Source organism: Mustela erminea, chromosome 1 (genome assembly GCF_009829155.1).
Source record: "Mustela erminea isolate mMusErm1 chromosome 1, mMusErm1.Pri, whole genome shotgun sequence".
Taxonomy (NCBI): domain Eukaryota; kingdom Metazoa; phylum Chordata; class Mammalia; order Carnivora; family Mustelidae; genus Mustela; species Mustela erminea.
The window spans coordinates 161,502,290-161,530,271 of record NC_045614.1 but is presented as its reverse complement, the minus strand read 5'-3'; the positions used below and the strand labels follow the sequence as shown (position 1 = coordinate 161,530,271).

The 27,982-nt window shown below is 36.9% G+C and overlaps 1 protein-coding gene across 12 annotated transcripts in view; it reads right to left on the bottom strand.

Moving 5' to 3' along the window:
* The window catches only part of SLC9C1 (solute carrier family 9 member C1), a 95,342-nt gene that overhangs the window by 65,154 nt on the left and 2,206 nt on the right, over positions 1-27,982 (bottom strand). For 10 of the 12 annotated variants that reach the window (XM_032349115.1, XM_032349074.1, XM_032349141.1 and 7 more), the window contains exons 2-7: positions 25,451-25,707; positions 24,215-24,315; positions 21,492-21,620; positions 17,900-18,065; positions 8,084-8,212; positions 4,159-4,320 (exon numbers count right to left, since the gene is read on the bottom strand). In XM_032349115.1, the coding sequence (XP_032205006.1) occupies positions 4,159-4,320; positions 8,084-8,212; positions 17,900-18,065; positions 21,492-21,620; positions 24,215-24,315; positions 25,451-25,598 (835 nt within the window). In that variant the 5' untranslated portion in view covers positions 25,599-25,707. Of the gene's footprint in view, positions 1-4,158; positions 4,321-8,083; positions 8,213-17,899; positions 18,066-21,491; positions 21,621-24,214; positions 24,316-25,450; positions 25,708-25,954; positions 26,100-27,982 lie in introns of all 12 variants that reach the window. The other 2 variants (XM_032349088.1, XM_032349104.1) reach the window with 1 other exon arrangement.

The following is a 27,982-nucleotide window of genomic DNA, read 5'->3' as shown; positions in this document are numbered from 1 at the left end:
ATAGGTATCTTATGGTTTGGGGAGCAATTGTAAATGGGTAGACTCCTTAATTTCTCTTTCTTCTGTCTTGCTGTTTGTGTATAGAAATGCAACTGATTTCTGTGCATTGATTTTATATCTTGACACTTTACTGAATTCCTATATGAATTCTAGCAGTTTTGGAGCAGAGTCTTTTGGGTTTTCCACATAAAGTATCATATCATCTGCAAAGAGTGAGAGTTTGACTTCTTTTTTGCCATCTTTTATTTCTTTTTATTGTCTGGTTGCTGAGGCTAGGACTTCTAATACTATGTTGAATAGCAGTGGTGATAGTGGACATCTGTGCTGTGTTCCTGACCTTAGGGGAAAAGTTCTGTTATTCTCCATTGAGAATAATATTCGCTGTGGATTTTTCATAGATGGCTTTGATGATATTGAGATATGTACCCTCTATCCCTGCACTGTGAAGAGTTTTGATCAAGAAATGATGCTATACTTTGTCAAATGCTTTTTCTGCATCTATTGAGAATGTCATATGTTTCTTGTTCTTTCTTTTATTAATGTATTGTACCACATTGATTTATGGATGTTAAATCAAACTTGCAGCCCTAGAATAAATCCCACTTTGTCGTGGTGAATAATCCTTTTAATGTACTGTTGGATTCTATTGGCTAGTACTTTGGTGAGAATTTTTGCATCTGTGTTCACCAAGGATATTGGTCTGTAATTCTCCTTTTTGAAGGGATCTTTGTCTGGTTTGGGAATCAAGGTAATGGTGGTCTCATAAATGAGTTTGGGTGTTTTACTTCCATATCTATTTTTTGGAACAGTTTCAGGAGAATAGGTATTAATTCTTCTTTAAATGTTTGCTAGAATTTCCCTGGGAAGCCGTCTGGCCCTGGGCTCTTGTTTGTTGGGAGATTTTTGATGACTGTTTCAATCTCCTAACTGGTTATGGGCCTGTTCAGGTTTTTTATTTCTTCCTGGTTCCATCCAAAGGGCAACTTTAAGCATTAAAGGATACATGCTGAATTTCTATAATGGACACAGATGTGAGAATTAAGCAGGAAACATGGAAAAGTGAAGAATTAAAGGGAGCTATCAGATCTCATAGATACATGAATTACATAATGTAACTTCCTTTATGAGCCCCTTTGTCCCCATCTTCAGTAAAATTTACAAAGAACCAAAAACTTGTGTATATTTAAAAAGAAGTAGCAGAAATCATGAGGAACTAAACTCCAGAAATTTTCAGGACTCATGAGGAAATCTTTGGGTGCTCATTGGTATAGAAATGGGAATTTAAGATAATTGGATTAAGATCTTTAAGAGGAGTGGAACACCCAATCAATACTCATGGTGGCATATATATGACATTCATGCACACAAAGTCACGTATTAAAAAAAAAACTATAATGAGATTATACAATAATAGAGTTCCATAATGAGTTTCTTTTTTCACTTATTGTTTAGCAGACATTTTTCTAGTTAATAAGCATTACAATTTTTGTTTTAATAGTAAAGAATATTAAGGTATGCCAATTTTATCATATTGCCATGTTTATCAATTACCAGGCATATTTGGGTCAGTTCTTTGTCCCTCCATTTTTTGGCTTACAGTACTTTGTACTTTGGCTTTATAGTACTTTTTACAACAGTTGTATTTTAATTACTGGTGACTTGCTAAAGGTTTAATACCTACCTAATAGAGAAAGTTCTTCACTTTTCTTAAAATTATCTTGTCTGTTCTCACAACAAGTATTTCCAGAAAATATTTTAAATTGCTTAGTAAAATTTAACCCCTCTTCCAATTTCTATCATTGTTTCATTCAGATTGTGATACAGTTTAATTTTATAAAGTTAGTATTTTTATACTACTGAGTCTTCCCTTCCAGAGTTGGAAAATTACAAGTTTTATATATTTTTTCTTTTTAGAATTTATTTATCCATTTGACAGAGAGAGATCACAAGTAGGCAGAGAGGCAGGCAGAGAGAGAGGAGGAAGCAGGCTCCCCGCTGAGCAGAGATCCCGATGCGGGACTCGATCCCAGGACCTCGGGATCATGACCTGAGCCAAAGGCAGTGGCTTAACCCACTGAGCCACCCAGGTGCCCCTATATTCTTTATTTTAATGCTGGCTAGGAATAGTACCTAAGCCAGAAACTAACACTTTGTTTAGTTAGTTTTGAATTATAAAATAGAGGCATTTTGAATTATAAAATAGAAGCATTTTAAATTATAAAGTAGAGGACATAGGCACTTTGAAATCAAGCACTAGACAAGTCATAGTCATTTATTAGGTAGTAGTAAAACTTGGAAAATATTTATGGTGAGTACCTTGAAGATACTAATAAAATAAACATTAAGCCATGTCAGAGTGAAAGTCCTTTTACATTAGATTTATATTTACCCTGTACCTCATTTTCATGAAATTCTGTTTCAGAAGTTTTCTTTTAAACATTTTAACTCTAAAACTTTAAAATTATTTTGGGAAGTATAACCCCGAATCTTGAGGCTATGTTCACTTACTAAATAATGTTAGAGGAAATCTATTTGCTAGAATATATTTTTTGTAGAAATTTAGGTATCCATAATTAAAGCAGTATGCAATGAATGTATCGTTACTGACCATTCTCTTGGTATCTATTAATTCATTAACTTGATGATGTAAACTCACTTGATTATAACTGGCTTTAATCTACTGATTAGTTAGGAAGCCTCAAGCTTCTATATTCTGCCTTTCCTTCATCAGACACAAAAATAATGAATCTTGTTACTCTAGCATTTCTAAAAAGATTTTCTCTGTCTTAATTTATTCAAATCTTGTATTTCTCATAAGCTTTTATAGTTTTCTGTGTTTAGGCTCAAACTTCTTGTTCAGTTTATTCATTTATATTTTGTAATATTTTGCCAATGTAAAGAGAATCAAATTTTTATTATATTTTCTAACAAGCTACTGCTGGCTTATAAGGACACTATTTTTTTTGTATATTTATCTTATATCAAACTATTAAAAAGCCTTTTGGGCTTGGTTTATTAGTTAATGCATTTGGATTTTCTATTTAATCCAAAATGCTGTCATTAATGTAATCATTTTCTCCTTCAAAATTATGTATAAATCCATTCATTTCTCTCCTTCCTTCCTTCCTTCCTCCCTTCTTTCCTCTTTCTTCCTTCCTTTCTTTCTGTCTTTCTTTTTCTTTCTATTGTCTTAGCAAAAGCTTCTAGAGAAATCATGGATTTGCAGCTAGGCAATATTGGCTCCCTCCTATCTGTAAAAGGAAGGACATTGTATAAGTTGGTAACTAAGTAACTAGCTATTATTTCCTGCACATGCTAACTCCAAGTCATTTACAGGGCTATCTTGAAGAGATGGGTTGAATGACATTCTGGGGCTGCATCAGAGAACAATAATAGGGTGAATTATTAATATCTGCCATACTTCCATGAGGAGGAGGGGGTGACAAATGGATTAACATTAACAGATTTTTCTAATATTTAGTCTTGATCTGTAACTTCTATTTTGATTCCTTTTGGATCTAAAATTTATCAAGAAAAGTATATTTAATTTCAGGCTACTAGAATGATTAATAAAGACCTTCCTTTTGTAATTAGTAAATGCATTATAGCAAATATAAGTAATGTAATTATAGTAAATATAGTAAAATAGTAAATACACTAAATGTAATTGTGAATGCATTGTTATTGAACAGTGTTTCAGATTTTATTAAAATGCTCTTCAAGTCTAGTTCATTTCTGTAAATTTTCTCTGGGTATGTGTATAGGATATGCCTTCTGTTTGAGGAAATAAAACCTTATATTCTGTAAACCAAACAATTATTTTTTTTACTTATATCGTTTTATAGCCATCATTATTTTTTGTCCAACTGCTTATGAAATTATCTGAGAAAGGCATGCTCAAGTATCTCATTGTAATTATGATTTTGTCAAATTCTTTTGTCTTTTATAATGGTATTTGTTTGACATATTTTGAGACATTGATTTCTATTGTATAGAAATTAATATTTTTATCTCTTGTGATAGGTTATTTTAACAAAAATATTCCTCATAGATAAGTTGAATTTGTTTTTGTTTTTATTTTCTTACAAACTTTGCCTGGTATGCATTTTCTCAAATCTCTGTTTTGCATTTTTCTGTCATTTTAGGCCTCAGACTTACTAATAAAAAAGATGAGGTGCAGGATTGAGACGCAGAGGCTTATGTGATAGACATCATCTCCAAAAACAGTAGATATCCACAGCTGAATCAGTTTTGAACATAGAATTCCAAGCAAGAAACTTGCTAGAAAATAAGACCAAATTTCAAGCAGGATCTCAAAGACTGTAAGAAAAGGAAGTAAACAGAAAAGAGTTACTAAAACTTACTTGACCTTAAATTTAAGTGATACTCTGGGTCATCTTTTCTTTTTGTCCTTATCTTTAACAATAGCTTATCGCCATTGGTATGTATGGTATTTTCTTATTCCTAAATTGAAACAGTTCCCATTCAAATGCTGAAAGCTGTAACAAGTTAGCAAAATTCAGTCAGTTTCATTTAAGAGCTCCTTTCAGTGTCCTTTAAGAAATACACTGGGTGTGGTGCATAAACAATGAATTCTGGAACACTGAAAAGAAATTGAAAAATTAAATGAAAATTAAAAAAAAAAAGAACTGTGAGAGATACATTTCTGTTGTTTTAAGCCATAAAAAAAAAAAAAAAGAAAGAAAGAAAGAAAGAAAGAAAGGAAAAGAAATACACATGTATTCAGTGCCATACTATGCAATAAACTTTGGAGATATGGTTGAATAAAAAGTAGAAAATCCCCAAGCTCTGGGAACTTATATTCTATATCTATCAAGGTACATACAGGAAATACAGAAAAAGGGATGCCTTTTCTGGGTCCCAGTGGAGTGAATCTTCTGTATTGTTTTGGCTGGTCAAACCAACTGGTTTCTCTAGGTCACACCTGCTCTAGGCATGGAGATAAGCCATAAGGGTAATTTGGGGAGTCTAGTACCACCTGCAACTGAAACAGATCGGAGGTAGATTCTGATTTCAGAAGGAGGTAGGGAACTGGAGTTAGAAGACCCATTTGAAAGTTGCTTTCTTTTTATAAAAAAGAAAAATAGGGCGCTTGGGTGACTCAGTCGTTAAGGGGCTGCCGTCAGCTCAGGTCATGATCCCAGGGTCCTGGGATCAAGGCCCACATCAGGCTCCCTGCTCAGCGGGAAGCCTGCTTCTCCCTCTCCTGCTCCCCCTGCTTGTGTTCCCTCTCTGTGTGTCTCTCTCTGTCAAATAAATAAAAATCCTAAAATAAAATAAAATAAAAGAAAAAGAAAAAAGAAAAATAGTTTCTAATCAGTAAAATGTTTATTAAATGGAAAAAAGTAAATCCATTATTTCTTACAATGGTTTTAAACTCCTAACATGCAAGCTAGGAAGGACAGAAATATGAGTATAATAACTCCTCTTAGTTTTCCCCTTTGTGGAATATGTGCTAACTTCAAAGATAGAGCAACATTATTTAAATAATTACCTGAGTTTTAAAAATAATAATTATTATGAAAATTACTGATTCACTATTATGTCAGTTGATATAAATGAAATATCAGTAAATCTTATTAAGTATCTTTTTTTTTAAAGGACATTTTTCTTTCAAATCTATTAAAAAGTCAGAGAAATCCCTCATGGCTAGGGAAATAAGTTCACTCTTCATCCTTCAGCAGTTTTTATTATTGTAGTTGTTACTATTATTATTAAGATAGAATGATTATTTATGGTTTTTACTCCTCTGAAACTTAAACACAAAATTCTGTTCCATTAATTTTATCAAAAATTATGAAGCAAGCTCTGTGAAAGCAAGGACTACTGTGTTCATGGTTGAAGCATGAGGCCTAGAATAAGAACTATCAGAGAGTACATATCAATAAACAATTGTTTATTAATGAATGAATGAATTTATATATCAGTAACCACCACCCCCCCTTTTTTATTGGTTGCTTGCCAGTGAATATCAAGAAGGTTCTCTTGATTAGTTATAGGTATCAACTCTGATAAGGTTCCCTGAAATTCTGTAGACAATCATTACTATCTTAAATGGAGCCTAGTAGAATAGTGGATCAGGTTGGGAGGCTGGGCGTGGATCTGTCCAACCAGCACCCATGACTATACCTCTTTGTATTTTTTGGTTTTCTGAGAGAGTGGTCCTAGAGTTTTTAAGAGGCTTCTGAATATAGACATCTTTATGTTGTTCACCTTCATAATCTTCAGGAAGTTTTGTGGTGAAAGCCCTCTGAGAGACATAATATGGATTTTGGAAGAGGTTGAATGTATGTGGTAGTTTGACTTCCTCACACACCACAGATGAAATATATGAGGCACTTAAAGAGGGTGTACCTTCCTGTAGTAAACTAGGGTTCTAGGTTCACCACAGATGTTCCAAGCAGCCATGGCCTGGGTAAACTAATTGAATACAGAGCAAGGTTGAAGGTGAGCTCTCCTTATGTTGAAGTAGGGTAACTCTCCACCATTTAGACCAGCTCTCTTGAGGAAGACATGAGAGGAGTGATGATCCCCAGAATGGTGTTCTTGGAAAGAACAGTCTTTAATTCTTAGTTTTAGGCATTGATTATAAATATGTGAGGCATAGATGGGTCAGAATAGACATAAACAAGATTCCTGGCTGCCCAACAATGAAGTACTCTCCAAGGACAGGGAAAGCAACATCTAGCTAAAACTTCCTCTTCTTGAGTGGTTACAAAAGTAATTTGAGATATGCTTGATTGCTGGGGATAGTGGAAAGCTCTTACTTCAATATAACTTATCATTTGGCATCAGACAGACCACTTTACTATACTAGAATGTGGTCTGGAAGCTCTTCCTAACTGCGCTTTTTTCAAGAGAATAGGGAGGTGAAATGTGATAATGCTTCATAAGGCTTTAGAGCGCAAAAGACATCCAGAGAGTGGACTAGCATATGTCAACAATTTTCTCAAGAAGTCTATAATCATTACTTTTCTAAAATCAGTGTAAATGGCAACACAGTAAAAAAAAAAAAAAAAAAGGTAAATAACTCTTAATATTATTTTGAAAATATTAACTTCATGGACATCCTTAAAGGGTCCTATAGACACACTCTCTCACCACCCTGTCCAGTGCAGTGACTATACTTTGAGAACCACTGTTACAGGAGGAGGGTATGGGGTTTTAATCAGGTAGGGGCACTTAAAATGCTTCTGGGACTCCTGGTGACATTATATTTCTTGTCTTGAGTGCTAATTACTCATCTGTATATTTTATAATCATTCATCATAGTGTGCATATATCATATAGTATACACACACACACACACACACACACACACACACAGATATATGACAAAGTAACTGGGTGGCTCAGGGGTTGGGCCTCTGCCTTCGGCTCAGGTCATGGTCCTGGGGTCCTGGGATCGAGCCCCGCATGGGGCTCTCTGCTCGGCGGGGTGCCTGCTTCCCTTCCTCTCTCTCTCTGCCTGCCTCTCTGCCTGCTTGTGGTCTCTCTCTTTCAAATACATAAATAAAATCTTAAAAAAAAAAAGATACTTATGTTCAGGGTTATCTGAATGGGCAAACGAGCTCATGAACACATTGTAATCTCTCTCTTTACAAGCACTGCTCTCATGCTCTGGAGATGGCCCTCCACTTGGTCCCTGAGCTGACAGCTTTTGATGTTGCCTGTGGGGAGACAACTCCAGTGAAGGGGAGGGCAACCACTGCATCCTCTCACCACTGGCAGATGCATTACCTGGCTTATCTTCTGAGTCCCTTTTCAACACTTACAAAACAAGATTTCTCATTCTGGTCAAGCATTCTGTCTCAGCCTAGGTCTGTGGACTGTTGCCCTTATAAGCATTCTCATGAAAGTCCCAACCCAGCTTCAACTAAAACCACAATGAATGTTAAATAAGGGGGTTGTGGTAGTGCTTTGTAAAGGGTAGATCACTATACTAATACAAGTATATTTGTACAAGCATAACTTATTATAAGATATTATAAAACCCACGTCAGCTTTTTAGAAAATACAGGATTCTGATTTTAAGAAATTTAGAAGAAAAATAACTCCTTACCTAAAGAATGGTTCACCTTTGTTTTCAGGCTTACATTAATATCCTCAATACTAGTAAACACAATCAAAGACATTATAGCAGTCATCAGACTTTCTCCATTAATTAAATTGATGAGGCTTCTAGAAAGACCTATGGAAGAGAAAATATTTTGCTTAAGGTAGGAATATCATCAATATTAAAGAATAAAATTTTATTATCAAGTAGGACTGTATTCTAAGCTATAGATTTATACCACATACTTTGCCCATGTACTTAAATAAACCTTAGTCATGCTTGAAAACTCCCTTCAGGCAAATTTAATTATGTATCAACTGTAAGTCTGGATTCTGTAATTAGGAACCAAACTAATTGTGGTTGACCGCAGTTTATGTAAGAAAGATGATCAGCTAAAGCTGTCATTCCTTGTTTTAAAGCCCAGATCAGAACATGAAATTCACTATTTTTTTTTTAAATTTGATGACTTACCTAATATCATGTATTTAAGGCAAAAAACAATGGTGGAGGGATAAAGGAAACTCATAAGCCAAATTTTAAAACATGGTACCTAAGCAAAGCATTAAGGCAATGGTCATGTTAATTTCTCTATGATTAGAAACTGTCTGACTTTCCTATACATTCCTTTTGAAGATTTTAGAAACCAAGCTCTATGAAATGGAGAGCACCTGGATATGAGGTACTCCCATTCTAATTTCCCTCCATTTATGAAGCTAGTTTAGATATCTATCAATTATCATTTTTCTCTATTAAATATGCTGGTAGTGGCAAAAATATAACTTTGAGCATCTTAATGATTCTTTAGACGTCCAGAGGAAGGAAATGTTCTTACATCATCCAACCACTTTATGATCACAACCTAGCACAGTAAGTATGCTTTTGTAAGAGAAGAGAAGTCAAGGCATTCTGCTCCCGTGGAAGCTCAAGTGCTTTGATGGTCCAGTTCTTCACCTCTGTACACATTCATGCCCTTTGCTGTAAAATTGCAGTCTCTCTCACCTAAGACATCCAGGCTGTTTTGTTATGAGACATGATGCAAATAGAGGCTTAAGACATATTTTTGCTTCCTATCTCTTGCATCTCTGCCACCATCATGCTAGTGTTCGCTGGCTGCACTACTGGAAGATTGCGGGAGATATGAAGAAGAATGGTGGATCTTTCCAGTTGAGGCCATCCTAGATCACTTAGCCCCCAAATGACCCTCTCCTGGACTGAAGGTTCATTGGCAAGCCCAGCCAAGATCAGCAGAGCCCAGCCATGCCTTCATAACTGGTAGGCTCATGAGAAATAATAACCACTGTTTTTAAGCCACTGTGCTTTTTCTTACTCAATTGTTGAAACTCAGAGTTATTCCTTACTGAGAAAAAGCTAATTGGTACTGTTGTAGAACTATTCCAATTTGGAAAATGAACTACAACAAGATGTAAATATTCAAAAATGAACAACTGACATGGGGGCCTAAGAGGAATCAACAACATCAAAAGACAACGTGAATATACTCATGTACTCAGAAGCCTGGGCAGACGTTGTGTGTGTATGAAAGTAAAATAAAACAAATATAAAAATCTTGCTTTGAACACTCGGGCAAAAAATGTTACCAAAAGAAAAATATTTTATTGTTCATTCTTATTTTTTTTAATACACAAAATGAAGAGAAATACAAAATTCCAAAAGTCATGGCAAGATGACTAAAATGTATGAGCATAACTTTGTAAGTCAACCCAAAGAAATCACTTACTATTTTAAAAGATTTACTTATTTATTCGAGAGAGAGAGAACATGTGCATGTGAGGGCAGGGAGAAGGGCAGAGGAAGATAGAGAGATCATGACTCCATGCTGAGCACTGGGCTCAATCTTACAACGCCCAGACCAGGATGAGAATAAAAACCAAGACCTGGGTGCTTAGCTGACAATGCCCTGAGGTGCCCCCACAAATAAATTTTTTTTTAAGATCTTATTTATTTATTTGACAGACAGAGATCACAAGCAGTCAGAGAGGCAGGCAGAGAGAGGGGGGAAGCAGGCTCCCTGCCCAGCAGAGAGCCCAATGCGGGCCTCAATCCCAGGACCCTGATACCACGACCTGAGCCGAAGGCAGAGGCTTAACCCACTGAGCCACCCAGTAGCCCCACAAATAAATTATTTAAATTCAACAATGACAGGCCAGGAAATCAGTGGAATACTAACTAGATTACAAGATTATAAAGTTAAGAATGTAATGCTCTCAGATAGCATAGAACTTTACCATATTTTTTTTTTTTTAAGTTTTGTTTGTTTATTTGACAGAGAGAGACACAGTGAGAGAGGGGTAGTGGGAGAGGGAGAAGCAGGCTTCCCGCAGAACAGGGAGCCCGATGCAGGGCTTAATCCCAGGACCCTGGGATCATGACGTGAGCTGAAGACAGAAGTTTAAGGACTGAGCCACCCAGGCACCCCAACCAAATCTTTCGAGTAGAAAAAGGGCTGGCACTGATAGAGTCCCCATAGAGGCAGGGTTGGGACAGATGTTGACACTTCCTTTTTCCAGTCTTACTTCACAAGCTTAATCTCTGTTTTAAAGAGTTGGCTTGCCTTTATTCATAGAGGTACATTGATGTGTCTCCTCTATTTTATTTCTACTTGCCTCCAGTAGCTTTTCCCCTGTAACTGGACATAAAATGAAAAGTGTGTGTGCATGTGTTTGTGTGTGTATGTTTGTGTGTGCACATGCACACATGCCATATTAAATTCTATTTCAGGGATGAAATAGATCGAGCCCTCTGCTCAGCAGGGAGCCTGCTTCCCCTTCTCTCTGTACCTGCCTCTCTGCCTACTTGTGATTTCTCTCTCTGTCAAATAAATAAATAAAATCTTAAATAAAGAAAGAAATTATATTTCAAAACAATGTTGTAATTCTCATTACTAAAAAGTGACTGGAGGAAAGCAAATACAGTAATTGTTTTTCTTGGATGAGGTTCTTAGATTTGTGTCTGTGGGGGGGGGGTTATGTTAACTTGGTATTTTATTTTTAAATATAGATTTATTTCTTCTTAAATAGTACACACTGAAAAAACAGTAGGATTAGTGATTTTATTGTTTTTGACTTTTCAAGTGTTTTGGTCCTAATGGTGATGATGACTCTAAAAGCAATTTTTTTTTTAAACAAATGGCATTATCCTAAGGACAGTATTGTCAAAGGAACAGGGGTATTAGGCAATAGAAATGTCACCACAGTGTGCTGTAAATTGTTTGTTCCTGGAAATGTTGGCTCAAGATAGAAGGATGTATAAAGTCAAGGATTAAAAATAATCCCATTTTATCTTACAATTGGGTGAGATATATACATGCTAAGTAAATCCATTACTGCCATTGCTTTTTTTTTTAATTTTTAATTTTTTATACATATATAATATATTTTTATCTCCAGGGGTACAGGTCTGTGAATCGCCAGGTTTAGACACTTCACAGCACTCACCATAGCACATACCCTCCCCAATGTCCATAACTTTACCCCCCTCTCCAAAACCCCCTCCCTCCAGCAACCCTCTGTTTGGTGAGGTTAAGAGTCACTTATGGTTTGTCTCCCTCCCAATCTCATCTTGTTTCATTTATTCTTCTCCTACCCCCTTAACCCCCAATGTTGCATCTCCACTTCATCATATCAAGGAGATCATATGATAGTTGTCTTTCTCTGCTTGACTTATTTTGCTAAGCATGATACCCTCTAGTTCCATCCACATTGTCACAAATGGCAAGATTTCATTTCTTTTGATGGCTGCATAGTATTCCATTATATATATATATACCACATCTTCTTTATCCATTCATCTGTTGATGGACATCTAGGTTCTTTCCATAGTTTGGCTATTGTGGACATTGCTGTTATAAACATTCGGGTGCACGTGCCCCTTTGGATCACTACGTTTGTATCTTTAGGGTAAATACCCAGTAGTGCAATTGCTGGGTCATAGGGTAGTTCTATTTTCAACATTTTGAGGAACCTCCATGCTGTTTTCCAGAGTGGTTGCACTAGCTTGCATTCCCACCAACAGTGTAGGAGGGTTCCCCTTTCTCTACATCCTCGCCAGCATCTGTCATTTCCTGACTTGTTAATTTTAGCCATTCTGACTGGTGTGAGGTGATATCTCATTGTGGTTTTGATTTGTATTTCCCTGATGCCAAGTGAAGTGGAGCACTTTTTCATGTGTCTGTTGGCCATCTGGATGTCTGTTCATGTCTTCAGCCCATTTCTTGATTGGATTATTTGTTCTTTGGGTGTTGAGTTTGCTAAGTTCTTTATAGATTTTGGACACTAGCCCTTTATCTGATATGTCATTTGCAAATATCTTCTCCCATTCTGTCAGTTGTCTTTTGGTTTTGTTAACTGTTTCCTTTGCTGTGCAAAAGCTTTTGATCTTGATGAAATCCCAATAGTTCATTTTTGCCCTTGCTTCCCTTGCCTTTGTTAATGTTGCTAGGAAGATGTTGCTGTGGCTGAGGTCGAAGAGGTTGCTGCCTGTGTTCTCCTCAAGGATTTTGATGGATTCCTTTCTCACATTGAGGTCCTTCTTCCATTTTGAGTCTATTTTCATGTGTGGTGTAAGAAAATGGTCCAATTTCATTTTTCTGCATGTGGCTGTCCAATTTTCCCAGCACCATTTATTGAAGAGACTGTCTTTTTTCCATTGGACATTCTTTCCTGCTTTGTCAAAGATTAGTTGGCCATAGAGTTGAGGGTCTATTTCTGGGCTCTCTATTCTGTTCCATTGATCTATGTGTCTGTTTTTGTGCCAGTACCATGCTGTCTTGATGATGACAGCTTTGTAACAGAGCTTGAAGTCTGGAATTGTGATCCCACCAACTTTGGCTTTCTTTTTCAATATTCCTTTGGCTATTCGAGGTCTTTTCTGATTTAAGGATTATTTGCTCCATTTCTTTGAAAAAAATGGGTGGTATTTTGATAGGAATTGCATTAAATGTGGAGATTGCTTTAGGTAGCATAGGCATTTTCACAATATTTGTTCTTCCAATTCAGGAGCATGGAACATTTTTCCATTTCTTTGTGTTTTTCTCAATTTCTTTCATGAGTACTTCATAGTTTTCTGAGTATAGATTCTTAGCCTCTTTGGTTAGGTTTTTTCCTAGGTATCTTATGGTTTTGGGTGCAATTGTAAATGGGATTGACTCCTTAATTTCTCTTTCTTCTGTCTTGTTGTTGGTGTAGAGAAATGCAACAGATTTCTGTTCATTGATTTTATATCCTGACACTTTCCTGTACAAGTTCTAGCAGATTTGGTGTGGAGTCTTTTGGGTTTTCCACATGTAGTATCATATCATCTGCAAAGAGGGATAGTTTGACTTCTTCTTTGCCAATCTGGATGCCTTTAATTTCCTTTTGTTGTCTTATTGCTGAGGCTAGGACTTCTAGTACTATGTTGAATAGCAGTGGTGATAATGGACATCCCTGCCGTGTTCCTGACCTTAGCAGAAAAGCTTTCAGTTTTTCTCCATTGAGAATGATATTTGTGGTGGGTTTTTCATAGATGGCTTTGATAATATTGAAGTTATGTGCCCTCTATCCCTACACTTTGAAGAGTTTTGATCAGGAAGGGATGCTGCACTTTGTCAAATGCTTTTTCAGCATCTATTGAGAGTATCATATGGTTCTTGTTCTTTCTTTTATTAATGTGTTGCATCACATTGATTGATTTGCAGATGTTGAACCAACCCTGCAGCCCTGGAATAAATCCCACTTGGTCGTGGTGAATAATCCTTTTAATGTACTATTGAATCTTATTGGCTAGTATTTTGGTGAGAATTTTTGCATCTGTGTTCATCAAGGATATTGGTCTGTAGTTCTCTTTTTTGATGGGATCGTTGTCTGGTTTTGGGATCAAGGTGATGCTGGCCTCAGAAAATGAGTTTGGAAGTTTTCCTTCCATTTCTATTTTTTGGAACAGTTTCAGGAGAATAGTAATGTTTCTTTAAATGTTTGGTAGAATTCCCCTGGGAAGCCCGCTGGCCCTGGGCTTTTGTTTGTTTGGAGATTTTTGATGACGGTTTCAATCTCCTTACTGGTTATGGGTCTGTTCAGGCTTTCTATTTCTTCCTGGTTCAGTTGTGGTAGTTTATATGTCTCTAGGAATGCATCCATTTCTTCCAGATTGTCAAATTTGTTGGCGTAGAGTTGCTCATAGTATGTTCTTATAATAGTTTGTATTTCTTTGGTGTTAGTTGTGATCTCTCCTCTTTCATTCATGATTTTATTTATTTGGGTCCTTTCTCTTTTCTTTTTGATAAGTCTGGCCAGGGGTTTATCAATCTGATTAATTCTTTCAAAGAACCAGCTCCTCGTTTCGTTGATTTGCTCTATTGTTTGTTTTTTTTTTTTTTTTGGTTTCTATTTCATTGATTTCTGCTCTAATCTTTATAATTCTCTTCTCCTGCTGGGTTTATGGTTTCTTTCTTTTTCTTTCTCTAGCTCCTTTAGGTGTACGGTTAAGTCATGTACTTGAGACCTTTCTTGTTTCTTGAGAAAGGCTTGTACTGCTATATATTTTCCTCTCAGGACTGCCTTTGCTGTGTCCCACAGATTTTGAACCGTTGTGTTTTCATTATCATTTGTTTCCATGAATTTTTTCAATTCTTCTTTAATTTGCTGGTTGACCCATTCATTTTTTAGAAGGATGTTGCTTAGTCTCCATGTATTTGGGTTCTTCCCAAATTTCCTCTTGTGATTGAGTTCTAGCTTCAGAGTGTTGTGGTCTGAAAATATGCAGGGAATGATCTCAATCTTCTGATACCGGTTGAGTCCTGATTTAGGACCCAGGTTGTGATCTATTCTGTAGAACGTTCTATGTGCACTAGAGAAGAATGTGTATTCCATTGCTTTGGGAAGAAATGTTCTGAATATATCTGTGATGTCTATCTGGTCCAGTGTGTCATTTAAGGCCTTTATTTCCTTGTTGATCTTTTGCTTGGATGATCTGTCCATTTCAGTGAGGGGAGTGTTAAAGTCCCCTACTATTATTGTATTATTGTTGATTTGTTTCTTTGATTTTGTTATTAACTGGCTTATATAGTCGGCTGCTCCCAATTAGGGGCATAGATATTTAAAATTGTTAGATCTTCTTGTTGGACAGATCCTTTGAGTATGATATAGTGTCCTTCCTCATCTCTTATTATAGTCTTTGGCTTAAAATCTAATTTATCTGATATAAGGATTGCTACCTGTGCTTTCTTCTGATATCCATTAGCATGGTAAATTGTTTTCCACTCTCTCACTTTAAATCTGGACGTGTCTTTGGGTCTAAAATGAGTTTCTTGTAGGCAACATATAGATGGGTTTGCTTTTTTATCCATGTTAATACCCTGTGTCTTTTGATTGGGGCATGTAGCCCATTAATATTCAGGGTAGCTACTGAGAGATATGAATTTAGTGCCATTGTATTGCCTGTGAGGTGACTGTTGCTGTAAATTGTTTCTGTTCCTTTTTGATCTACTATTTTTAGGCTCTCTCTTTGCTTAGAAGACCCCTTTCAATATTTCCTGTAGAGCTGGTTTGGTGTTTGCAAATTCTTTCAGTTTTTGTTTCCTGGAAGCTTTTTATCTCTCCTTCTATTTTCAATGATAGCCTAGCTGGATATAGTATTCTTGGCTGCATGTTTTTCTCGTTTAGTGCTCTGAATATATCATGCCACCTCTTTCTGGCCTGCCAGGTCTCTGGTGATAAGTCTGCTGCCAATCTAATATTTTTACCATTGTATGTTACAGACTTCTTGTCCCGGGCTTCCTTCAGGATTTTCTCTTTGTCACTAAGACTTGTAAATTTTACTATTAGGTGATGGGGTGTGGACCTATTCTTGTTGACTTTGAGGGGGGTTCTCTGCACCTCCTGGATTTTGATGCTTGCTCCCTTTGCCATATTATGGAGATTCTCTACAATAATTCTCTCCAATATACCTTCTGCTCCCCTCTCTCTTTCTTCTTCTTCTGGAATCCCAATTATTCTAATGTTGTTTCGTCTTATGGTGTCACTTATCTCTCGAATTCTCCCCTCATGGTCCAGTAGCTGTTTGTCCCTCTTTTGCTCAGCTTCTTTATTCTCTGTCATTTGGTTTTTTATATTGCTAATTCTTTCTTCTCCCTCATTTATCCTAGCACTGAGAGCCTCCAGTTTTGATTGCACCTCATTAATAGCTTTTTAAATTTCAACTTGGTTAGATTTTAGTTCTTTTATTTCTCCAGAAAGGGCTTTTATATCTCCCAAGAGGGTTTCTCTAATATCTTCTATGCCTTTTTCGAGCCAAGCTAGAACCTTGAGAATCGTCATTCTGAACTCTAGATCTGACATATTACCAATGTCTGTATTGATTAGGTCCCTAGCCTTCAGTATTGCCTCTTGTTCTTTTTTTGGTGGTGAATTTTTCCACCTTGTCATTTTGTCCAGATAAGAGTATATGAAGGAGCAAGTAAAATGCTAAAAGGGTGGCAAAGACCCCAGGAAAATACACTTTAACCAAATCAGAAGAGATCCCAAATCATGGGGGGGGAGAAAGGGGATAAAAAGAGGTTCAGAAAAAAAAGAAACAATTAAAAAAAGAAAATGAATAAAGAAAAAACATAAAAAAGAAAAATATATATATATTAGATAACCCAGTTAAAAAACATTAAAGAAAAGGGTAAAAATTTAAAAAAAATTTAGCAGAAGAAGAGAAAACATAGAAAAAATTAAATTAACTGCAAGACTAAAGAATCATGGGGAGAAAGTCATGAGTTCTGTGCTTTGCTTTCTCCTCCTCTGGAATTCCGCTGCTCTCCTTGGTATTGAACCTGCACTCCTTGGTAGGTGCACTTGGTCCTGGCTGGATTTCTTGTTGATCTTCTGGGGGAGGGGCCTGTTGTATTGATTCTCAAGTGTCTTTGCCCCAGGCGGAATTGCACCGCCCTTACCAGGGGCCGGGCTGAGTAATCTGCTCGGGTTTGCTTTCAGGAGCTTTTGTTCCCTGAATGCTTTCTGTATTGTTCTGGAGGACGGGAATGAAAATGGCAGCCTCCTGGTCTCCGGCCCGGAGGAGCCGAGAGCCCGGGGCCCCACTCCTCAGTGCGCCCTCAGAGAACAGCGCCCAATCCCTCCTGACTCCGTGGCCTCTGGCCGGGCTTCGAGCTCACTGAGCCTGCGACCGGTTCAAGGTAACACCGAGCTGCGAGCTTACTGTCGGCTCTGACTCTGTAGCTGGCTTTCCCGTTCCAATACGCACAAGCTCTGAGACACTCAGACACCCCCAATCCTTCTGTGACCCTGTGGGACCTGAGGCCACGCTGACCCTGCGTGGGCTTCACCAGGATTTAGCCTCTGGAGCGATGTCCCTCAGCGGAACAGACTTTTAAAAGTCCTGATTTAGTGCTCTGTTGCTCCGCCACTTGCTGGGAGCCGGCCCCTCCCCTTTCGGTCTATCTTCCCGTCACTTTGGATTCACTTTTCCACAGGTCCTACCTTTCAGAAAGTGGTTGATTTTCTGTTTCTAGAATTGCTATTCTTCTCTTCGATCTCCCATTGGATTTGTAGGTGTTTGCAATCTTTAGATAATCCATCTAGCTGATTTCCTGCTACTTGATGTAGTCTCAGCCTGCTACTTCTCCGCCATCTTGACTCCTCCCCCTTTACTGGCATTTCATTTTGTTCTAAGGATCACTAACCTGAATTTCCATGTTTAATCCCCAGTGTCCCAGAATCCTATTTCACATAGTGAAAATCTACATTGAATAAAATATCTTAAAGCTAGATACATTAAACACAGAACATAATATTTTAAATGTAGGAAAAGAAAAAATATACCTACCAAGGTCTCTTATAGCAATTGCCGTCAGCATGGGATCTGAACTCACAAGGATAGTTGAAAATAATAACCATGGTATGGTTTCCAAAAGTAATTTATCCACAGATGCCAGATACCAAAGAATTAATATGTAATTCATCACAAAGCCAGGAATTGTAATTAAAAGTACCTGCAAAAAATTTTGCAGATAGAAAAATCAGATTGCCTTTGTATCCTATTTTTAAAAGTAGATTATCAACCTTATTTAATAAACATATGCTTGCAACTCTGGAAATAAGAGGCAAATATTGCAATGAGATTCTTAGGACCTATAACATACCAGTTATAGGAAATATCATCCTGTCATTAAAAGGAAACTTTAATTTTCTTGGCAAGACCACTGAATATACATATGTATGTGTAAAGGTGTATGTGCACATACAATATATCATGCGTATATACACACTTAACTATGCAGAGACATGAAACATAGGCTATCGACATAGAAAGATAGAACACAAGTTTGAAAGAAGTCACAAAAGAGGAAAAGAAGAAGAAAATAAGATAATAGAAGGAATGCAGAGAAATGGCAGAGGACTCTAGAAAGATGGGAAGAAAATTCCTGTTATTCTACAATTGGAACCTGGTCTTCTACCTTCCTACTCTTGCCTTCTGCTTCCTCTTACTACACCAGTGGCAGCTATGTAGCAAGATTTCATTCCCAAAGGGACTTAGAAAATGTGATGTGCCTGAAGCTACCTATAAGACTAATATAACACAATAAAAAAAAAAAACCCACAAAAAAATAATTCAGAAATGCATCCCCATGGTCATTGCAGCATTATTTAAATACAATAAGATAAATTTACACCATTTACTTTATTTACAATAATATATACAGTAATAAGACATGGAAGCAACGAAGTGTCCATTGATAGATGGAGTTGATAAAGAATATGTATTATATATATAATAGAATACTATCCAACCATAAAAGAGAAGGAATTTTTGTCTTCTGCGACAACATGGATGAAACTTGAAGGCATTATGCTTCGTGAACTAAGTCAGATAGAAAAAGGGAAATATGGTATGATCTCACATATATGTGGAATCTTAAAAAAAAAATAAACTGAGCTCATAGACACAGAGAATAGATTGGCAATTGCCAGAAGTAGGGGAGGGGTAGGAAGTTGGTGAAAAGGGTGAAACATTATTAGATGTTTATTCACCATCTGCTAGGCAATGAGGGATCGGAACAGGACCTAGAGAGGTGAAGGGGGTCAAAAGGTACAAATTCCCAGTTCTAAATAAATCATGGAGATGTAATGTATAGCATTCGGTTAATAATACTGTACTGTATATTTAAAAGTTGCTAAGAATTTAGCAACAAATTAAAAAAAATTGTAATTATGCGGTGATGGATGTTAATTAGACTTACTTTGATGGTCATTTCAAAATTCATACAACTACTGAATCATTACATTGTATACCTCAAAGTAATATAATGTCGTATGTCCATTATAGCTCAATTTAAAAATAAAAAATAAAAATGAAAAATTATAAATATTTCATAATGATATTCACAAATGCTCTTACTACCAATATTAAATAAAAACCAGCAATATAAATATATATATGTATTTGTACCTATAGGAGTCTTGTGACTAAACTTTATCAGACATCCTTAATTATTTCTTCAGAATTTCAATAAGTAATACTAAGGACATTCACCATTTTAAGGTTTTCCAAACTGCCTTCCAGAAGGGTTTGCCAACAAACATAGCCACCAACAGTGTACCAATCAATCCCATTTAAGACAATTCTCCAGAGAAGTAAAATCAAATGACACCCCCAGGTTCCCATCTCAGTTTTTGCTACATCAGGAAAGTCATGCCTTTCTCTAATGAAAAAGTACAGGCTCTCATTCTTTTGTTTATTACATGTTTATTCACCACCTGCTAGCAATGAGGCATTGTGTAGGCTCTAGAGAGGCAAAACCAAAGATAGTTAAAAAAAAAAAAAAGAATTCAGAAGAACTAAAATCTTAAAAGCTGTCTTCTTTCTGATTATTTTGTTCTTCATTTGTATGAAGTCATGCATGATGAATTGGGGAATAGACTCTAGTTCAGGAGGCTGGGGTGCTAGTGCAAAGTGATTTGGTTAAGTCATCTAATCATACATCTCTTCCTGAATCTTAGAAGTGGCAGAATAATGATGGATTGTTTATATGGCCCTGTCGAGCCCAGGATCTCCTGAGAGGGAGTATTTGGTGGATGAACCTTGGTGACAGCATTAGAAAGGTGTGAGAAAATCAATGCCTCCTACATGTTGACGTCTAGAGTGGCTGGGTTCTCATGGCAAGGTTTTGATCATCTGGAGAGTTGTATAACTAACTCCTGTTCTAAGGAAAGATTAAAATGAGGTTCTGAGATAAGAAGACTGAGGGTCAGGAGACCCGAATCCTTGTACTCCCACCAAATAGCTGTCAACACACCGATAAATCACAAAGCATATTGTTTGTAAAAGTGGTTGCAGTAATTCTGTTCCCTGAATTCACACCACTGGAAAGTTATCTCCAGCACTGACTTAGTTAGTCACGTCATTCTTTGCTTTGGCTAAAAGGAGCAAACACGATGAGGGTACAACCAAAAAGCATTGGCAAATTGGAGCTTGCTCTCTACTGTTGATGTCTTGAGACTCTGCAACCATCATGGCAAGAAATCTGGAATAACTTTCTAGATCATGGTAGTGATACCCACTGCCCACAGCCAACTTTAAAGGTAACTACCATGCATGGGGCCATCCAGCTCATCCCACCTCAGCTGACCCAAGAGAACAGAGTTGCAGGAGACAGCTCAGCAGAGATCACCCAAATCCAGCCCGAAGGACTTTTATATCTCTATTCTGTTCAATTTCTTTTCTTTTCTTTCTTTTTTTCTTTTTTTCCTTTGGTCATTTGTCTGAACTCCCATTTGCTTGGACTCAAAATAAAGTAAGTTATTTTAATACTTTGGTTTCTAATGTAGTTTAGGTAATGGCCTTATATTTACAAAGCTATTTTAATTACTTTGAAAGAAATATATATCCTGCTTAAGATTTGGAGTTATTTTTTTTCCGAAGGTCTTTCCTTGATGGGGTTCAAATATCACCTGATGAGAAAAAAAATCATAATAGTTGGTGAATTAGAGTTAGAGCTGTTTCTGTGAGTATCCTCCATTTTTGTTCATGTGAGTATGGAAGTTTCAGAAGGTGGATATTTAAAACACAGCTTTTATGAAAAACAGTAAAAAACTGGACCAAATATATTTTGTAAAAGCTTTTTAATAGCATCTTGGAATTAAAATTATAACTGGCATTATACTCTGCCAGACAGATTTTCAGAATAACTTTTTTTCTCCATAGGTTTTTTTCCCCTGAGCTTTCAAAAACACTGGACAATTGCTCAGATATGGTTTATTCACTAAAATACAAAGCTGAATTTACTTCTCCCATACCTTATATTTTTTCCTTGTCTTCTTTATTTGCTAATTTAGAGCAAAATTTTTAAAAATTTGAACATAGACAACATAGAGTAGATCATGAGTGAATGATATTATCGCAAAAGAGAATGTCTTACCTGCCAAAATAACTTCTGCACTATGTAAACATCCATGTCAAAGGCAACATTAAAGATAATTATTGGGGTAAATAGATCAAAAAAGATTTTTGGACTCATCCATTGTATGGCATCTGCATATATTTGGACCTAATAATATAAAAAAAATGTCATTATCTCATTTATCCATCCTTCTATTAGCATAGATTACAAGCCAGGCACTCCTATCACTAGCAAAAGAGAAAAAGATATATCACAGTGAATAGGTTTTCAAATCTTGACTGTACTGCTTTTCATCATTTTCTTTGTTGTTTAAAAAAAAACTTATTTATTATTTTAGAGAGAGGGGAAAGTGGAGTGGGGGAGGGAGAGAGAGTCTTAAGACTTAAGCCCCATGCAGGACTCGATCTTACCACCCTGAGATCATGACTTGAACCGAAACCAAGAGTCAGACACCTAACTGACGGTGCCACCCAGGCACTCCAGATTTTCATAATTTTCCATCGCATTATCTCCATGCCTATTTTGTTTTTTAAACAACAGGTATAGAAAGTACATTGATGGTGAGTACAAGAGAAAAATGAAGGAGATCTTCAGGCATACAAGAGGGAGACAGGTTTCAGGTGGATGGATTATCACGCACAACCATCCACAAAGGAGCAAGCAATCATATTAAATTTCAGAAACTACAAATAATTAACCATGGCTTACACAGAAGATGGGTGTGGGAGAGTAGCAGGGATAAAAACTGGGAAGTTAATGTTGTTAATGAAATAACTAATTAATGGTGTTTATCACAAATTATTTAGTTGATATTTGTAAATCCCGTTATGGGCATCCACTCAACATTCTGTTCATTAAGGAAACACGGATTGCCTGCTGTGTTAGTTGGTATCTTTGCTTTGGGAGGGATGAGTCTCCATGACTCTCTTGTGTTTCTCCATGTCTTAGGAGTGGAGGCACTGATTGCTTTTCTTCCAGACTAACTTTCAAAAGTATTTGTATGGCTCACAGCATTGGAAGACAGAGCCACATGCCCTCCTTGAGAGCAAAGAACTGGCATACTATGCTGTACAGTGTAATAAGGACAGTGTCTCTGTCCAGGGCAAGAGGTCAGGAGAGCTTACTGCCCATCATGAAATATTCAAGTTCTCTAAACTCGGGTTTCTTCTCCTATAATGCAATCCGTCATGTATGCAGGTTTCACCAGGCTCTCTTTTTTTCTCCCTGTGGGTTTTGGGGCTCATGGAACAAGAAGATGCTGATACTCCACAGTTTCTGCTCTTGCCGTGAGCAAAAAAGTCCTTTCCTTGGGCCCAAGCGTCCTGTGTCTTTTGCCACGATCATGAAACTGTGGCATGCTAACTTATTATTTGCAAATAGAGTAAAATCTTAGACCCTGCACAGTTCTTGATCTCTGTTCTCTTCTTTTAAAAAGTTATTGACAAATAGAAAAGTTGATAGAAGTACTTAGAATTGCATATAAGTCAAAATTGTATGGTTACAAAACCTATTGATGACAAATGAAGTAATAATCTGGTTCTTATATGGATACATGTTTTTCGTAATGTTCATTAATATCATTGGTTACATTTGTTTGGGAAGGCCAATCGTTTTCATGCATGTTCTCATTCACACTCTGACTGACTAGAGTAAGTGGAGAACTATGGCCCGGGGCCACATCTGACTCAATGCTTGTTTTTGTAAAATAAATTCCTGTTAGAGCACAGCCATGCTTCTCACTTACATATTGCCTAGGGTCGCTTTTGAACGATAATGGCAGAGTTGAGTTATTGTGACAGAGCTCACGTGGCTTGGATAACCTAAAATATTTACAATATGGCCTTTTATAGAAAAAATTTGTTGCCTGTCTGGGGCTAGAAACCTATTTAATGTGTCAATGATGCATTCTACATCCCTTATAGTAAAGAGAGTCTCTCTCCTCTACCTGACTCCAGCTGTTCTCAACTATTTATAACATCGTAGCTGGCTTGACCACATCTGTGGTTTGCCTTCCTCTCACTTCCAACTCCAGGTAAGAGGTTCAGCTTCTGTTTCTTGAGATCTTGTAAGACACACACATAAGACTTAGCCTCTATTCTAATGGGAACCCTGTAAAGCGTTCCTAACTGAGGCAATAGATTGGTTCAATGTCAGAATTCTCTTGCAACTAGAGTCTTGTACCAGCCGCTCAGAGTCTCTGGACTTCTATCTTATTAGCCAATTCTTGGAATGCCTGAGTAGCTCAGTTGGTTAAGCATTTGCCTTTGGCTCAAACCATGATCCCAGGGTCCTAGGATCTAGTTCCACATCAAGGCTCCTTGCTCAGCAGGGAGCCTGCTACTCCTTCTGCGTGCAACTCCTCCTGCTTGTGCTCTCTCTCTCCCTGACAAATGAACAAGTAAAATCTTTAAAGAGAAGAGGCAATTCTCATCTAAGTTTTTGAATTCTGCTTAAACTGTCATTAGCTGCTCATACTCTCAGTAGGTGTATGTGAACTTATTCTCTGAGGTGCCCAACTCCTTACAGATGGAGGCTCTGTTTGACTATGTGTAGCTGAATCTCAGCTCTGTCACCCTTGTTCCTTTTTTCATGCATCTGGTCTGACGTCATCCATATCACAAGCATTCACAGACTGGCAGAGCAGTGAATTGGCAAGTATTTTTGCAAATTTCCTTAAGCCATTTTTTCTATTTGTATGAATTTGAGATATACTACAAAATACTCATATTTACTATACACACCTGCACAGATGTAAAACTTAATATTTCAAAACTGCATCCAATTAAAAATAATATCACAGGGAAAGGAACTGGAAAGTCTTTTAAGTGTAGATTCAAAAATGCTGCAAAAAAATATATATTTACTGAAAGGCAGTGAAATATCACATTTATGGAACTTTAATTTGGTATGTTTTCTTAATACTGAGGACAATGAAATACTGTTCCACTTTTCACTTACTTAATTCCTGTAATTGAAACCTTCTCTCATACTTAAGCACATTGAACTGGTATAATTCTTAATCTGCTGGATTCTGTATTTACCTCTTCTCTGAAGTATCTCGTTTCCTCAGTATCTTTAGTAAATATTGATAGCAGTCATTGGTTCTTGGGTTATTACTAAAATGTTTATAGCAATGTTTTGTATATGCTATATATCAGATATTAGTTTCTTTAGCAATCTTGCAATAAGAGGTTAATAAATAACTAAACTTTAATGAAATCTCCTGGTTGATTCCCAAACTAACAATGAGGAACCAGCTGTAAGAATTTGCCCAGTGAGAAAAGCTAGCTTCCTATATTACTCGTTGCCTACTATACATTAGAAAGCCTATAATGAATTGTTATCAAAGTACAATAAGCAATATCACAGCATTGCCTTCAGTTTAATGTTTTATGTCTCTTTGTAATATAAGTTTTAATCAAAGAATGAAAAAAAGTGTTTTCTTTTGATTTTTATAGTATTCTTCTCATAGAAGGAGGCATAATTTATTATTTGAACAAAACCTATGGGAAACACTACCAAGTGGTTAAAAGATAACCGATCCACTCAGAAGACTCCCCCCCCCAATTTTGAAAATTCTTTGCTCAAGTGAAGAAAGTAGTACACAACTAGTTTTAATATATGAATGAAACTATAGTTTGTGATCTCGCAGATAACAATCAAAATACCCCATCTCTTAATTTTTGGCTCATCTGCTTTGATTCTTCCCATCATTTAAATCTAATCATGACCTACCAAATAAAAAGTGTGAATACTTTGAATCCAAAAGATGATAAATAATATGAACTAGACTCTACATATCTCTTTTCAGGGGCAGATTATCATTGGATTCATTTGATTGATAATCTTGGGTTAAAAGTATGTAATTTAGGAACAAAATTCTAATTTTCTATTACTGCTACTTTCCCCAGTTCTATATGGTGACATTTACAAGATATAGCCATAGAATAAACTCACATAAAGAGAGTTATACCTACCTCCAACTGTGCAGACCAAGGACAGTATTAGAATGATTTTAGGGAGATCTTCAGAAGCAGTCATAAACGTACTTGAGAAAAATTCCTGCCACGTGTTGGAAAGTCCACTGGTAAGAGTGGAATTAGACAGACTAGAATTCAAATCCATTCTGCTGTTTCTCACAGACCTTTTGAGTTCAACTCTTAAGACTCAGCAAAACGCTCACAGGATCACAGGATTGAAAAACTTGCCTTCTTCTTGGACTTCTAGTACATTTCTTAAAAGAAGAAGAAGAAGAAGAAGAAGAAGAAGAAGGAGGAGGAGGAGGAGAAGAAAGAAGCTCACATTTCTCCTTAGTTATTTCTGGAGATATCTTAGGGTCCACCAAATTTTGGGAAGCCTCTGCCTTCTATGATGCTTACAATTTGAATGAGTTATAAAAAGTACAACCCCAAGTGATAGAGACTAGCCAGTGTCACCCTACGTTCACTTACAATGCCAAGTACTCCTCTGCTGTTACTCACCGTGCATCTACCCAATGGTGTGAAAGGAGCTTTCATCTAACCAGTTACTGGGACCACAGACTAGTGTAGATTACTTAGTTCTGGGGATGGACAACTGAAGGGTTTGCCCTCAGCTTATCTGAGCCTCTGGAAGCATGTCTGGCAGCTGTTCCAAATGGGGAAAAAAATGGATACGGTCAGAATATTCTGATCTCTTTTGCTGCTCTCTCCAGACAGGAGCTAATAGACCATGGTGATATTCCATCTTAGCATTCTTTTATCTCATTTAGGAGCAATGAGCCAGGTTTTCTCTAACTTTTGTATATTAATCAAGAACATAAGAAAAATGTTGAAACCAAAAGGATTTAAAACAGGGGAGTTGTTACATGTTCTATCTCACTGTTGCTTCATGGAAGAGGAACACGGGCCACGATGTGTCCTGGGATGTGTCTTAGTTTGAGGAAATAAGTGATAATTACAGTCTGTAATCTCATCTGCTTCCCATGCTAAGGAGTGTTTTATATCAGGGTCTTAAAATTCATGCAGAAAATTCTTCCAATTCTATCTCCTAATAGTGACTTAATATTTTCTAGTGTCCTCTATTAGCATCTTATCTGGCTGCCATGCTAAATTAGTTCATTTTTACCAAACTTCCTTTCCTAATCCAGAAATGTCTTTTTAAATTTTAAATACTTTATGTTATTATATACCCTTTTCTAATTATAAAAATAATATTTTGAAAGAGAAAATTAAATGAATACATGTTTACTGAACACTTCTGAAGTAAATATATAAACAAACATTGCCAAAAACAGGGGGAAAAATCAACCACAGTCCTGCCATCTCATGGTTCTTGTGTATATTATTTACACTGTTGGGCTCATCTTTACACTAATATACTTTATACTGCTTTCTACTTAGTGTTCTATCAGTAGCATCAAAGAGCCTCGTAAACACCATTTATAAAGGTTGTATCATATTAGCACCAATGTAAAAGTGCCCACTGTGGTCAGACTGCCCGTAAGCAAAGGGATGATGGGCTGCAGCTTACAGGGTGAAAGACTCTTCCTTCAAAGGCTGTTGTCCTCAGTCTTCCTATGTGTATAAGTCCCTATCTGTGAAACTTATCTCTCTGTGTCTATTTTATTTATTTGGCATCACCTGTGGTGTTATAATGATACTGATGCCTGGGTTCTATCCCCAGAGATTTTTCTGTTTCAATCAGTCTGACTTGCAGGCTGGGCTTCATCAGCAATTTTATTTTATTTTATTTTATTTATTTATTTTTTATTTATTTGACAGAGAGAGATCACAAGTAGGCAGAGAGGCAGGCAGAGAGAGAGAGAGAGGAGGAAGCAGGCTCCCTGCTGAGCAGAGAGCCCGACGAGGGACTCGAACCCAGGACCCCGAGATCACGACCCGAGCCGAAGGCAGCGGCCCAACCCACTGAGCCACCCAGGCACCCCTCATCAGCAATTTTAATGTGTAGTCAAAGTCAGCAACCACTGGGATTCACCCAATTCAAAGGCAAAATTCCTCCATTTTTAGTCTCAAATCATTTCTTTCTTTCTTTTTTCAATGTTTAGCAATTTTGTTTTATTTTTTATTTTTTAAAACTTTAGCTTTTTTTAAAATTGTGTTATGTTAGTCATCATACATCATTAGTTTTTGATGTAGTGTTCCATGACACACAACACCGGAAACACATCTGAAGTTTTCAGTTGGGTTCATCATTTGTTCCAGTAAGTTCCCTGGAGAACTGTGGTCTGTCTCAGTAACAGGATGTTGAAATTATTGGGCATCTGGGCTCTGGCTGGGTGATTCTGGAGAAGGTCCAGAAAAATAAGAGTTTGCTGTATAGATCGGTGCCATCAGGAAGCAAGGATAATTCTGTGGCTGGGTATCTTATCTATAGGGAGGGCAGACTAGAACAAGGATAAAGCTGTCACGGGTAAAGAAGCAGAAGTCACTCATTTTAGCCAAGAGAGGGGTTGTTTGGTATCTACAGGTTGCCTGGTGACTTTCTGTTCCGCTTTTAAGGTTTAGAGT